The sequence below is a fragment of the Monodelphis domestica genome, chromosome 1, assembly GCF_027887165.1.
Source record: "Monodelphis domestica isolate mMonDom1 chromosome 1, mMonDom1.pri, whole genome shotgun sequence".
NCBI classification, from domain to species: Eukaryota; Metazoa; Chordata; class Mammalia; order Didelphimorphia; family Didelphidae; genus Monodelphis; species Monodelphis domestica.
Genome location: NC_077227.1, coordinates 672,554,422 through 672,568,468, shown reverse-complemented (window position 1 = coordinate 672,568,468; position 14,047 = coordinate 672,554,422). Strand labels below are relative to the sequence as shown.

The window sequence follows — 14,047 nt, the reverse complement described above, 5'->3', positions numbered from 1 at the left end:
ACCATAATAACGTCTATTAGCAATAACTATGTAATGTTAATACTGGCACGTAGAAAAACTACATCTCTCATATCAATAAAGGAGAGAAATGCAAATGAAAACAAGTTTGAGATTTCACCTCAAATTGACAAAGATGGCAAAAAAGAGACTATGGGAAAACACACATTAACATTACTGTAATCCACTAGTTCTGGAAAACAATTTGGAACTATCTAGAAGTCATCCTTTGACTTGAGAGATCACGTTTTCTGAGCATATATGCCGAGTGAGGTCAAAATCTAGGGAGAAGTCTCGTGTATAAAAATATTTTTGGTAGCAGCTTTTATGTTTAGGAAAAAAAATGTCTACAAAGTGGGTACCTATCACTAGAGATGGTTACATTATAAAGGAAAAATCTAGGACAAGGTTAGAAATTGCATTGACATAAACAAAAACTTTTTTGGTGAATCTCAGGATACTTTTAAAAGAACAATTATTCAAATCTATTTAACAAAACAATTCCCTGTTCCTTCCCATCTTTCCATCTACACAGTTAGGAAGGACAGTGGATAGAGCCTAAAGTCAAGAAGACCTGAGTTCAAATCAAGCCTCAAATACTTACTAGCCATTTGACCCTGGATAACTCATTTAACCGACTCTGTGCGCCTGAGTTATCCCCATCTGCAAAATGGAGACCATAACAGCACCCACCTCCAAGGGCTATTTTGAGGATTAAATGAGATCCTATTTGTAAAGCATTTTTTGTAAAATATTATAAAGCACCTGACACGGTGCTGGCAGGAGTCATTTTAATAAATGCCATTTCCTTTCCATCTCCCCTTCTCTTCCCATGCAAAACAGAATAATAGCACCTCTCCAAAGTCTGTTTGTTGTGAGATAAAAAGAAATAATATTTCTGAAGTGCTTTGCACTATATAAATGTTAAATATTTTTATTATTAAAATGCTTACCTTTACCTATAGGTTTCTAAGGATTTTTGCATTTTATCTGTTTCACATCCTTATGTAATCCATATACTTAAATGTCAAGGAATCTAACTCAATTGAGTTCATGAGTTAAAAACTCAAAATATTATTTCTCTCAGATTTCTTAAACTGCCATCCTGATTAGCATACCACTGTCTTGACCAAGGAGCTCTACTATGAACATCTACAATTACTTTTGGTTATTAACTTTTGCCTATCTAAAACAACTATACAGAATGATATACCATAAAATTGGTCCAATATGACCACTTTAAAGCTAATGAACAAAGATCCTAATTTGCATTACAAAGCTCAATTAGTAATTATCAAATATGATAATGAATAAATCAGATAAAAGAGCAAAACAGAGAATTAGGAAAACAATTCTCAACCTTAGTCTTTTCCAAGTTACTTAAGAGTTATCTCTTGAAAGGGTCCAAAAAAATTTCCTATATTTCTTTCATTAAAGAAAAAGCAGCTCTTCATAATAAGGATTATTATTCAATGGAAAGCATAGATCTATACCATGATTTTATTCAAAGGAAAGGATAAGAGAATAAGCACTTATTAACTTACTTGAGGTAAATATTTATTAAAACAGCCCACTATATGCCATATCCTGTGCTAAGTACATTACAAATATGATCTCATTTGATCTTCACAATAATCCTGCAAAGTAGGTGCTCAATATCCTTATTTTACAGATGGGGAAACTGAGACAGAAGTTAGGTGATTTGCCCATTGTCACAGAGCCAGATTTGAACTTGGGCCTTCCTTACTGGGCTCTATACTCTACCTGATAATCTTGCTATCTATTCAGTAGAATTGGTTTTCTAAAAAGTTAGCATCTAACATGATATAATTACTTCAAATAACTAATATTAAATATAATATATTCTGATTTCTAGTAATCTTCAAAATATTCTCATGTTTTTGATGATTATATTTTCTCTATATGACAATTCTGCAACAAATATCCTCAATCATTCAAGGAGAAGGAGGTTCCCTAATAATCCATAAAATAATTGGCCACACATGGCACAATATCCTTAGGGCCAGTTAACTCATTGCTAGTAGATCTGGTCCGATGCTTTTGGAAAACTATTTGCAATCAGGCAAGAAATATTATGAAATTATATTCTTTGGCCCAATGATTCCACTACTGAGTATAATTTATACTCCACAAAGATTAATAACAGCAAGAAAAAATATATAAAGATATTCACATAAGTATTATTTCTAATACATTTCCGATTTACTTAGTTCCCTCAGTCTCTAGCATAAACCACAAAAATATTGGTTTTAGCTATATAAAAGCAATACTAATTATGTTCTATTATTTCAACTGCTTACCAGTAATATAAAACAATGATTAAGCTCAAAATTCGGAATCTTAAGATTTTGAAGGGATGAAATAAATCTTAAGATATTCTGTCCAGTGTTGCCCAACCCAGAACTATAGTACAAATAAGTAAAATAATTATATATTACTCCTCTATCATGAACTACCTATTGTAAAACTATAGTGGTATAGAATGACTGAACTTACTGGGAAAGGAGTCATTTAAATTTGAATTTTTTTGGAAAAGTAAAAATTTTTGTTAAATTTTATAATCTAGTAAAAAATTTTTCTATAGATTGTAGGTTCAGAAACATTGGCCTAGTTCAACTCTGATTTTACAAACAAGAAAACCCAGACCTCCCACTCCTAATGTGGACAATGTCATGTGTTTTCAGGGTATACAGATAATGCTTAAGAAAAAATAATTGATAAAATGAAGGAAAGGGAGAACTCATTAGAATACAAACTAATTGTAACCTAAAAACATGCAAAAATTATTTTTTATACCCCATTTTATAATGTATGTGGAAATTTTTTTTTAAGTAAAGAAACATTATTTACCTTGTTATACATATATCTCAACATGAAATCCAGTAAGAAAGATTTCCCTTTACGGAAAGCTCCTGCCACAGACACCACTACAATATTAAGATCACGTATATGCTCTTGTAACAAAATTTGCTCCAATGCCTCTTCATCAAGCTCAAAATTGTGATCATCTTCATGAGCAAGAACAATCTGTACTGGACAGGGTTTCTTCATAGCCTCATCTGAGTTTACCAGATCATCATCTTCGTAATCTTCACCTGAGAAAAAAGAGAAAATATGACCCTTTTACTGTTAGATTAATTAATAACCTACCCACAGACTCACTATTGAAGCATAGACACAATGTCAACTGTAATTTCTTGAAATAAGATTTTATGTGAAAGTAACATAGCATCTTACACCTTACATTCTACTGGGGACACATGACAAAATCTCAAATGAGCAAATATGCTCATGTTAATACAAAGGTTCAAAAGAGAATTAGGAAAGAAATGACACTATCAACACTAAAAGGAAGTAAGTATTCCAAGAGGTCAAGTAGGATAATATTCCTGGTATGGTAGTCTCCCTGTGAACAATTAAGAGATACAAGGGATGAAATGCACTAACAAAGAAAAACAATGGTGAATGGCTAAACAAATTATGAAATACCACTGGAGCAGAAGACTATTTTGCTTTAAGCCTTGGTGAAAAGAATGTCATAAAAACCTGGGAAGATCTAGAGGAACTGAAGCTGAGTGAACTGAACTGATCCAGGAAAAAAACGTATATGACAACCACATTGTCAAAATAAAGTTCTGTCCTCCCTAAAGGGATGATGCTGGCTGCAAAGCCAGGATTTGGCAAGTACTGAACAGTAACTTGCAATAGAAACAAGTTTCACCACTCAAGGAAGGTAGAATGCAAACAGTCCTCCCACCCTCTGATTGTTAGCCCTTCCTCTGAGTGAATGCCCTTGTCCACTGCAGATCCTCAGCCCCTTCTCCTAATAACACTACTACAGAGAAAGGTAACCAGAATGATAAAGGGTTTAATAACAATAACAAGTCAGAGGAAAACTGCTGAAGAAGATGAGATATTTAACCCGGAGAATATGACAGTAGTCTTCTAGCATATCTTAAGATCAAGAACTGTCAGACCTGTGGGAAGGTAAAGACTTTAAAACCAAGCAAGACTTAGAAAGTCACAAAATGTAAAATAAATAATTTTGATTACATCAAATTAAAAAGTTTCTGTACAAACAAAACCAATGTAACCAAAATCAGAAGGGAAGCAACAAATTGGGAAACAATCTTCATAACTAAAACCTCAGACAAAGGTTTAATTACTCAAATTTACAAAGAACTAAATCAATTGTACAAAAAAATCAAGCCATTCTCCAATTGATAAATGGGCAAGGGACATGAACAGGCAGTTCTCAGCCAAAGAAATAAAAACTATTAATAAGCACATGAAAAAGTGCTCTAAATCTCTGATAATCAGAGAGATGCAAATCAAAACAACTCTGAGGTATCACCTCACACCTAGCAGATTGGCTAACATGACAGCTATGGAAAGTAATGAATGCTGGAGGGGATGTGGCAAAGTAGGGACATTAATGCATTGCTGGTGGAGTTGTGAATTGATCCAACCATGCTGGAGGGCAATTTGGAACTATGCCCAAAGGGTGCTAAAAGCTTCCATAGCACTGCTGGGTTTGTACCCCAAACAGATAATAAGGAAAAAGACATATACAACAATATTCATAGCTGCGCTCTTTGTGGTGGCCAAAAATTGGAAAATGAGGGGATGCCCTTCAATTGGGGAATGGCTGAACAAATTGTGGTATCTATTGGTGATGGAATACTATTGTGCTAAAAGGAATAATAAAGTGGAGGAATTCCATGGAGACTGGAACAACCTCCAAGAAGTGATGTAGAGCGAAAGGAACAGAGCCAGGAGAACATTGTACACAGAGACTGAAACACTGGTACAATCGAATGTAATGAACTTCTCCATTAGTGTCAATACAACGGTCCCTGAACATTCTGCAGGGACCTACCTAGAAGAAAAAACACTAGCCACAAACATAGGACAAATTGAGGGAGTAAAAACACCGAAGAAAATATGGTCCCTTGCCTACTTCTAATCCATAAACTCCATGAATAGACAGGATCAAAATTTAGAACTTCTTTTTTTCCAAAACAGGAAAAGGTCCCTGGCAAAGTAGAAAGAGTAGATGACTTATTGTCAGAAAAATTGAGCTGAAATTTCAACTCTGGTAACCCATCTGTGAACTGCTTTAGCAAACTTCTCTTATCCCAAGTTTCCTTAATTTTAAAATGAAAGAGGTTGGACTAGATGAACTAGGATCATAGCTCTAGATTTAAGAGCTGAGAGACCATCCAGTCAAAGAATAAAACTTCTAAATGACTAAGATGAAAAATGAGGTCAGAATCCCTCATTTTAGAAACAAGTCCAGGGAAGCAAGATGAATTGCAAAGTTTCATGCAAACAGAAGAAGGCACAATCAAGACTTGAACCTAGCTCCTATAACTCCAGAGTCAGTGATCTTTCAATTGTCACTATACCATCTCTCCTAATATCCCCTTACTCAGAGCTAGGATTAACTCCTCATCATTCAAACTACTCTCCAATCTCCTGTATACTCCAGGCATAGGGTTATAGCATATATTGTATAGACTCACTCAGATAGAAATGTACTCCATAATCATCACCATGAAAATGCTGCCTTCTTCCCTTCAAGATCTAATTCAGGTGAGCAGCTGGGTGGCTCAGGGGATGAGAGCCAGGACTAGAGACATGAGGTCCAGGGTTCAAATGTGACCTCAGATACTTCCTAGCTGTGTGGCCTTGGGGAAGTCACCTAACCCCCATGGCTTAGCCCTTAACACTCTTCTGCCTTTGAACCAAAACACAATATTGATTCTAAGACTGAAAGTATGGATTAAAAAAAGAAAAAAAGATTAAGTTCAAGTACCACCTCTTCCAGGAAGTCTTCTATAAAAACCCAAGTAAAAGTAAATTTTTAAACAAATTTTGTCTAAATTTCCTTTTCCCTTCTACATTGTATTTTGTATTATGTTTATGCTCACATTCTTATTTCCATTAAATTCCAAGTTCTCTGAATGCAAGGAATATAATTTTTTCACCTTTGTATCTCCAACACCATGTCTAGTACTCCTACAAGCACTTCAATATTTACTGAATTGCATTCTCTCAGTAGTTGATAGAAATCTTGCTCTTTTTAATAGAGATGATGCTTTGGAAGCAAAGTCAGAGACACAAGTTCATAGAATAAGGTATCAAGAGGTAACAGTAAAAGTGAGGAGGCTGAAGTAGTGAAATGGGTTCTATTAGAAAGGCTTTATAAAAAGACCTAAAGAGAATTCTTTTTAAAAAATTCCAAACCTGTTTTAGGAATTAATATATACATATATAGTCTCAAAGGCAATTACTGTCAAATTCAATACTCATATATAAGTTCTGGCATTATTAAGAGGAAGGCTTTGTGGCTATACAACAATCATGATCTTAATAATAAGCTTCATTTGCTTAGATTATTGCACTGTCTTTTAGGAGAATCTGTATATGAAGAGATTCATCCAATGAAAGTTAGCCTAAATTCATAGTCTATTCAAGACTGTTTCCCCTTTCCTGGAAAAGTCACCAAGTATCTTTACACACCTTACTTCTCTATTTCCCCAAAAGTAGATGGGAACCATGGGTGACAGATTTCTCCAGAAGTTCTGGAAAAGGAAAGATTCCAAAGGTTAAAATTCTACAGGAAAATCGTGAGGAAGGCTAGGGAAAGGAGATTCTAAAGACACAAAGAGAAAGAAACAAACATAAGGAAGAGAAAAGATGGAAGTTGCTTGAAGACACTGATGTGGAAAGCAGAGTATCCTCCAACCAGTTTTGGTTTTTAAATGGCACATATGTACTGAATATTAGCTCAATGATAAGTACGAAAGGACAATTACAAAACTACAGCAACTTCTCTACATATTAATGCCAAAACTGACAATAAGCACATAAGAGACAATCTCAGTGTAATACAAAGGCATTTATAAAATCATCTTAAAGAAAAAAGTAGTCAATGGGCAGGCCTACTGCTCAGCATTGTTAGATAATGATAACGCATCACAGACAGGAAGTGGAAATATTCCTCAATTCTTACTTAGCTTCTGGTTTCTCTGCTGAGAAAAGTGACCTTTGAACAGAAAGGTCAGAATAAAAATAACTATCTAAAACCATCAGCAAATATCATCTGCAATGGGGATAAACTAGAAGCCTTCCCAAAAAGATAAGGAGTAAAACAAGGATGCCCATTATCACCTCTACTATTTGACATTGTACTAGAAACACTAGCAGTAGCAATTAGAGAAGAAAAAGAAATTGAAGGCATCAAAATAGGCAAGGAGGAGGCCAAGTTATCGCTCTTTGCAGATGACATGATGTCTACTTAAAGAATTCTAGAGATTCAACCAAAAAGCTAATTGAAATAATAAACAACTTTAGCAAAGTTGCAGGATACAAAATAAACCCATATAAGTCATCAGCATTTCTATATATCTCCAACACAGCTCAGCAGCAAGAATTAGAAAGAGAAATCCCATTTAAAAGCACCCTAGACAATATAAAATACTTGGGAATCTATCTGCCAAGACAAACACTGGAACTATATGAACACAACTACAAAACACTCTCTACACAACTAAAACTAGATCTAAACAATTGGAAAAACATTGATTGCTCATGGGTGGGATGAGCTAACATAATAAAAATGACAATCCTACCCAAATTAATTTACTTATTTAGTGCCATACCCATTGAATTACCAAAAAACTTCTTTACTGAATTAGAAAAAACCATAACTAAGTTCATTTGGAAGAACAAAAGATCAAGGATATACAGGGAAATAATGAAAAAAAATGCAAAGGAAGGTGGCCTTGCAGTCCCAGATCTCAAACTATACTATAAAGCAGTGGTTATCAAAACAATTTGGTACTGGCTAAGAGACAGAAAGGAGGATCAGTGGAATAGACTTGATGTAAATGATCTCAGCAAGACAGTTTATGACAAACCCAAAGACCCCAGCTTTTGGGACAAAAATCCATTATTTGATAAAAACTGTTGGGAAAATTGGAAGACAGTGGGGGAGAGATTAGGGTTGGATCAACACCTCACACCCTACACCAAGATAAATCCAGAATGGGTGAATGACTTGAACATAAAGAAGGAAACTATAAGTAAATTAGGCGAACACAGAATAGTATACATGTCAGACCTTTGGGAAGGGAAAGATTTTAAAACCAAGCAAGACTTAGAAAGAGTCACAAAATGTAAAATAAATAATTTTGACTACATCAAATTAAAGTTTTTGTACAAACAAAACCAATGTAACCAAAATCAGAAGGGAAGCAACAAATTGGGAAACAATCTTCATAAAAACCTCTGACAAAGGTTTAATTACTCAAATTTACAAAGAACTAAATCAATTGTACAAAAAAATCAAGCCATTCTCCAATTGATAAATGGGCAAGGGACATGAACAGGCAGTTTTCAGCCAAAGAAATCAAAACTACTAATAAGCACATGAAAAAGTGTTCTGAATCTCTGATAATCAGAGAGATGCAAATCAAAACAACTCTGAGGTATCACCTCACACCTAGCAGATTGGCTAACATGACAGCTATGGAAAGTAATGAATGCTGGAGGGGATGTGGCAAAGTAGGGACATTAATGCATTGCTGGTGGAGTTGTGAATTGATCCAACCATGCTGGAGGGCAATTTGGAACTATGCCCAAAGGGTGCTAAAAGCTTCCATAGCACTGCTGGGTTTGTACCCCAAACAGATAATAAGGAAAAAGACATGTACAACAATATTCATAGCTGCGCTCTTTGTGGTGGCCAAAAATTGGAAAATGAGGGGATGCCCTTCAATTGGGGAATGGCTGAACAAATTGTAGTATCTGTTGGTGATGGAATATTATTGTGCTAAAAGGAATAATAAAGTGGAGGAATTCCATGGAGACTGGAACAACCTCCAGGAAGTGATGCAGAGCAAAAGGAGCAGAACCAGGAAAACATTGTACACAGAGACTGAAACACTGTGGTATAATAGAACGTAATGGACTTCTCCATTAGTGTCAATGCAATGTCCCTGAACAATCTGCAGGGATCTATGAGAAAAAACACTCTCCACAAGCAGAGGACAAACTGTGGGAGTAAAAACACTGAGGAAAAGCAACTTGACTACAGGGGTTGAGGGGATATGACTGAGGAGAGACTCTAAATGAACACTCTAATGCAAATACCAACAACATGGAAATGGGTTCGAATCAAGGACACATGTGATACCCAGTGGAATCGAGGTCGGCTGGGGGGAGTGAGGGGGAGGGGAGGGGAGGAAAAGAAAATGATCTTTGTTTCCAATGAATAATGTTTGGAAATGACCAAATAAAATAATGTTTAAAAAAAATAATAAAAATAACTAATAGTTGAAGTTCAAGATAAGTAAGGAGATAAGAGCATATGGCTGCCTTCATGGAGCTTAATGAGTTCAAATTACCAGGCCCTGATGGCACTACACCTAGAGTACAGTAAGAATGGATGGATGTGATTAGTGAGCTCTTGTCAGTGAACTCTGAAAGTCTCTAGACTGGAAGAAGTGAAGCAGCCTGGAGAAAGGAAAACATTGCCCTGACTCAAAAACAGGAAGAAAATGATTAACCTTGATTGCTGTTAAAATCCTAGAAAAAAATTCCTAGAAAAGAGTGATTGCAAAGCCAGCATGGCTTCATCAAGAACAGATCAAGACAAACCAATCTCTTTTACTGTTTTGATGGGGTTACTCTTCTGGAAATCTCAGCAATGCTTATGGATAAATTTCCCTAGATTTCTGCAAAGCATATGATCAAATCCCAGATTATTTTGTGAGAAAGATAATGAAACTATAGGTAGTTTGGGAACTAATTAGATGGTCATGGCAAAAAGATGATCATTTATAGGTTGCTTATCTAATGGTACACTCCAAAGATTGGTGTTTGGTTCTGTTATATTTAACTTCATTTTTCCTAATTATTTGGCCAAAAGAATAGATTGCATGAACTCTTCATATTTGTAGCTGAAACAAAAGGATCAGGGAGAACTCCATACTAGACTGAAATCTAATAAGATGGGGCAGAATAACAGGGATAAGTGTAAAGTACATTTGAATTTAAAAGTACAAGAAAAGAGAAGTATGGCTAAATAGTATTTCATCTGGAAAAAAATTTGAAAATTTTGATGAAATGCAAGTTAAATGAATTAATTTCGCCCCGATCACATCATAAAAGGCAGTATACCACATTTTAAAAAGATACAACATGCAGAAATGATGATTTAGGATCTATGTAAAGAAAAACTTATGTGTGCCTAAAACAGGATAACATAGAAAGTCCATTTTCTCCCTACTTAAACTCTTGAAGCAAAGGCTAGATAGATAACAGGCAGGTTACCTCTCCAACTGTCTACATTGATGAAAATCACAATATTACTATCATATCCTGGTTGTAAAAAATTCAATGGCTCCCACTGATGACTCCTCATGACCTTCCTCCTCCCAACCTCATTTTTCAACATTCAAGTTGGTCTTATTTACCTACCACCAAACACATACAAATAAACCCACACCATTGACTTTCCACTCCTCCAAACATTTGTTTATACTTTTTTTCCTTTCCCTGACATGAAATCCATGTTCTTCTCTAACAAAATCCTACATTTAAAAGGTTTTATACTCTCCCTATTCTTCTATGAAATCTTCCTAGACTATTCCAAAGGACAATGATTGTTCCTTTATCTGACTTTCTATCAATATCTACACTGGCCTTTTAATTAGTAACATAATACCTTATGGTACCCCTATTTTTGTATGTGCCAAAGGAAAAGGAAGATAAGCACTTATTCAGTGCCTACCAAATGCTGATACCATGCTGAGTGATTTACAAATATTACCTCATTTGATATCCACAACCTTGTAGATGCTATCATCCCTATTTTACAAATGAGGATACTGAGGCAAAAAAATCAAGTGACTTGTCCAGGATTCTATAGAGTATTAACTGTCTGAGGCTAGATTTGAACTCAATCCTTCTTGACTCCAAGCCCAGTAGTGCTCTAGCCACTGCAGCATCAGCTGCCTCTATGATTTATTTGCATTATGTATTTATTAAAATCTATTGGTATTTAGATCATAAGTTCATAAATTTTGCTGAAAGGGACCATACATGTGATCTAGTCCACACACAAAAAGGCCTTCATTTTACAGGGGAAATCGAGGCTTTCAGAGAGATCAAGTGATTTATTTGGCTATCATCACACAAGTACTAAGTTAAAAAGTCAAAGTCATAGTCAAGCCCGTCTTCAAACTGAGCAAAACTTTAACTGCAGCATGATGTATCTCAATTTCTATTGAGTATGTGGCATATGATCAGAGTTAAGACCAAATGCCTGGACAAAATATGAAAAATTATGTAGAGATGGATCTTCTTAAAAATCTTTAAGGTTTAAAATATTTTTAAATTAACTAAATCAGACTTGAAATGAATATATATTTGCAGAAAGGATTCTAAAAATATAAAATGCGTGGCATATCAAAAAGATATGGCTAATGTAGTGGCAAAAAATTGGAAAATGAGGGGATGCCCTTCAATTGGGGAATGGCTGAACAAATTGTGGTATCTGTTGGCGATGGGACACTATTGTGCTCAAAGGAATAATAAAATGGAGAAATTCCATGGGAACTGGAACAACCTCCAGGAAGTGATGCAGAGCAAAAGGAGCAGAACCAGAACATTATACACAGAGACTGATACACGGTGGTACAATCGAATGAATTGAAACTTCTCCATTAGTGGCAATGCAGTGATCCTGAACAACTCGGAGGGATCTATGAGAAAGAACACTATCCTCATTCAGAGGAAAAACTGTGGGAGTAGAAACACAGAAGAAAAACAACTGTTTGAATGGATTAAGGGGATATGGTTGGGGATGTAGACTCTAATGAGCATCCTAGCGCAAACACCAAAAACATGGAAATAGGCTCTGATCAAGGACACATGTAATACCCAGTGGAATTGTGCACTGGCTATGGGAAGGATGGGGAGAGGGGAGGGAGGAATAGAAAATGATTTTTGTAACCAGGGAATAATATCTGAAATTGACCCTCCCCAAAAAAAAAAAAAGATATGGCTAAGATCAAACTTTAAAATAACACTATAAATACATAATATGCGTCTATGTAAACTGATCCACATGGCCCAAGGTTTCTAATACTACAATCCTGTCTCTGAAAAGCTGACATACACAACTCCTATAGAGGGCTAACAAACCATCTAGTTTAGTCCCTGAATAAAGAAAAAATAATCACTCCAAAAATAAAATTTACCTTAGCAGCTGACACAAGAAACTGTAGACTTCATATGGGCTATCCTTGACCTATATAGAACCCAAAAAGCCATTCAAGGAAAGAGAGGAGGGTGAGAAAGAAGAGTAAGAGATGGATCCCAAATTTTCCTATATTATGTACTTCTTACTTTTGCTTCAAGGAAAGTTTAGAACATGGTGTTATACGCAAGAAAGAAGGATAGAGAAAAGAAGTTTTCCATTCCTATTTCTTCCCCTCCTCTTTGAATAAGATTATAAAATTCTCAGAAGGATCACTTCTGGTTAGGGGAGGAGGGTTTGGCAGAAAATCAAGAAAAGCTTTGCAAACAGGGATTTTTTTCTATTTCTCTAATTAGTATGCAAGCTCCTTGAATGCAAAAGCTTATCTTAGACATCTTTGAATCCACTACTGTGCCTAAAAATAGCATCTTACACAAAGTAATGCTCAATAAATCTGTTATTAAGTATCTGCTACAGGAAAAGTCTATTCTTGATATTAGCTAGTATTTGATCAGTTTATTTTGACATCAGAGAATATGATATGAAGCTCATATAAACCATAAACAGGATATTTATTAAACAGTTTTATGGAAATCTCAGATACTAGAAATGAAAACAACAGTCTTAAGAGGTAACTATTTAGTAACACTATAATGGGTTCATTTCTTAAACTGTTTACAAACTAGTTACCTCAAAATCACCATGGGAAGTGGGCAAAGTTATGATGTTTACAATTCTGCCACACTGTCACATAAAGTGACTGATCTGAGCTACAAGTATAAGGTTATTGTCCATCTCAAGGGGCTCAAAGATCACCTCTCCACCCCTCATGAAGTTAGGAAGAATGAAAAGCTCCTACAGGTAAGAGATAAAAGGCTTCAATGGTGGGGGGAAAGGGACCTGAGGTAAAAGCAGGGAAACTTGACCCTTTTTCAAAATGATGGAGCATGAAAGTGCTACAGAGGAGAGGAAGCTTGGGAAGGAAATGACAGCTATACAATTACTGCTTAATTACAAATCTTGAGGCTCTTCCTGGAGAAAGCTGGATACTCTGAAGAAGTTCCTTGTCCTCCTAAGGATATTATAATAGAGCCATATAAGTTATCAAGTGAGAGATGATCTGCTAAGCACATATTAAGCAATCTGTAGGCCTGATATAATAATAGAAGTCTTTAGTCTTTCTGGGGATATTTACAAAAGACAAAATACCAACTCTCCCAAGCCTTAGCAAAAAGACAACCACTTATCTTTTAGCAATTTACAGGAACATAAATGATAGACTGAAGGAACTTAAAAATCATTGTCAGCAATTGTGAAATATTGGGAAAGAAAATCAAGAAGACTAAGCAAGAAATGAAGAGAAAAATTAATTTGATGCAAAGACTTGGCTAACAAGATGGTATTTGAGAATGGGATTTAAAATTTTATGGGTTATGATATAAGGTTGGCAGAATCCTAAACAGATAAAGAATAATTTCTAAATATAATCAAATGGGCTTTTATAAAGTAAAAAAGATGAGGGAGATAGAAAACTGCCTTTGTAAATCTCCAAAGTCAGATACTAAAGAGAATACTCCAAAAAAGGGAAAAATAGCAGGTGAAATATTCAGAAATTCACAGAAAAGAGCCATTAGTAAAACCCAAAACAGAAAGGCCCATGGTTTAGATAACTAAACAAAAGGAATTAAATATCCTAATTCAAGGTGGGGAAATTAACTTCACAGATCTCATAGAGATTTGGTGGTATGAAACACTACT

General features: G+C 35.3%; 1 protein-coding gene across 4 annotated transcripts in view; it reads right to left on the bottom strand.

Moving 5' to 3' along the window:
• ATL2 (atlastin GTPase 2) overlaps nt 1–14,047 on the bottom strand; it is an 84,733-nt gene that overhangs the window by 24,013 nt on the left and 46,673 nt on the right. For all 4 annotated transcript variants that reach the window (XR_008911278.1, XM_056794251.1, XM_056794178.1 and 1 more), the window contains exon 2: nt 2,869–3,113. Coding sequence is in view for 3 of the 4 variants with exons in the window: in XM_056794251.1 (XP_056650229.1) it covers nt 2,869–3,113 (245 nt within the window). In the remaining variant the exon portion in view is untranslated. The remainder of the gene's footprint in view (nt 1–2,868; nt 3,114–14,047) is intronic.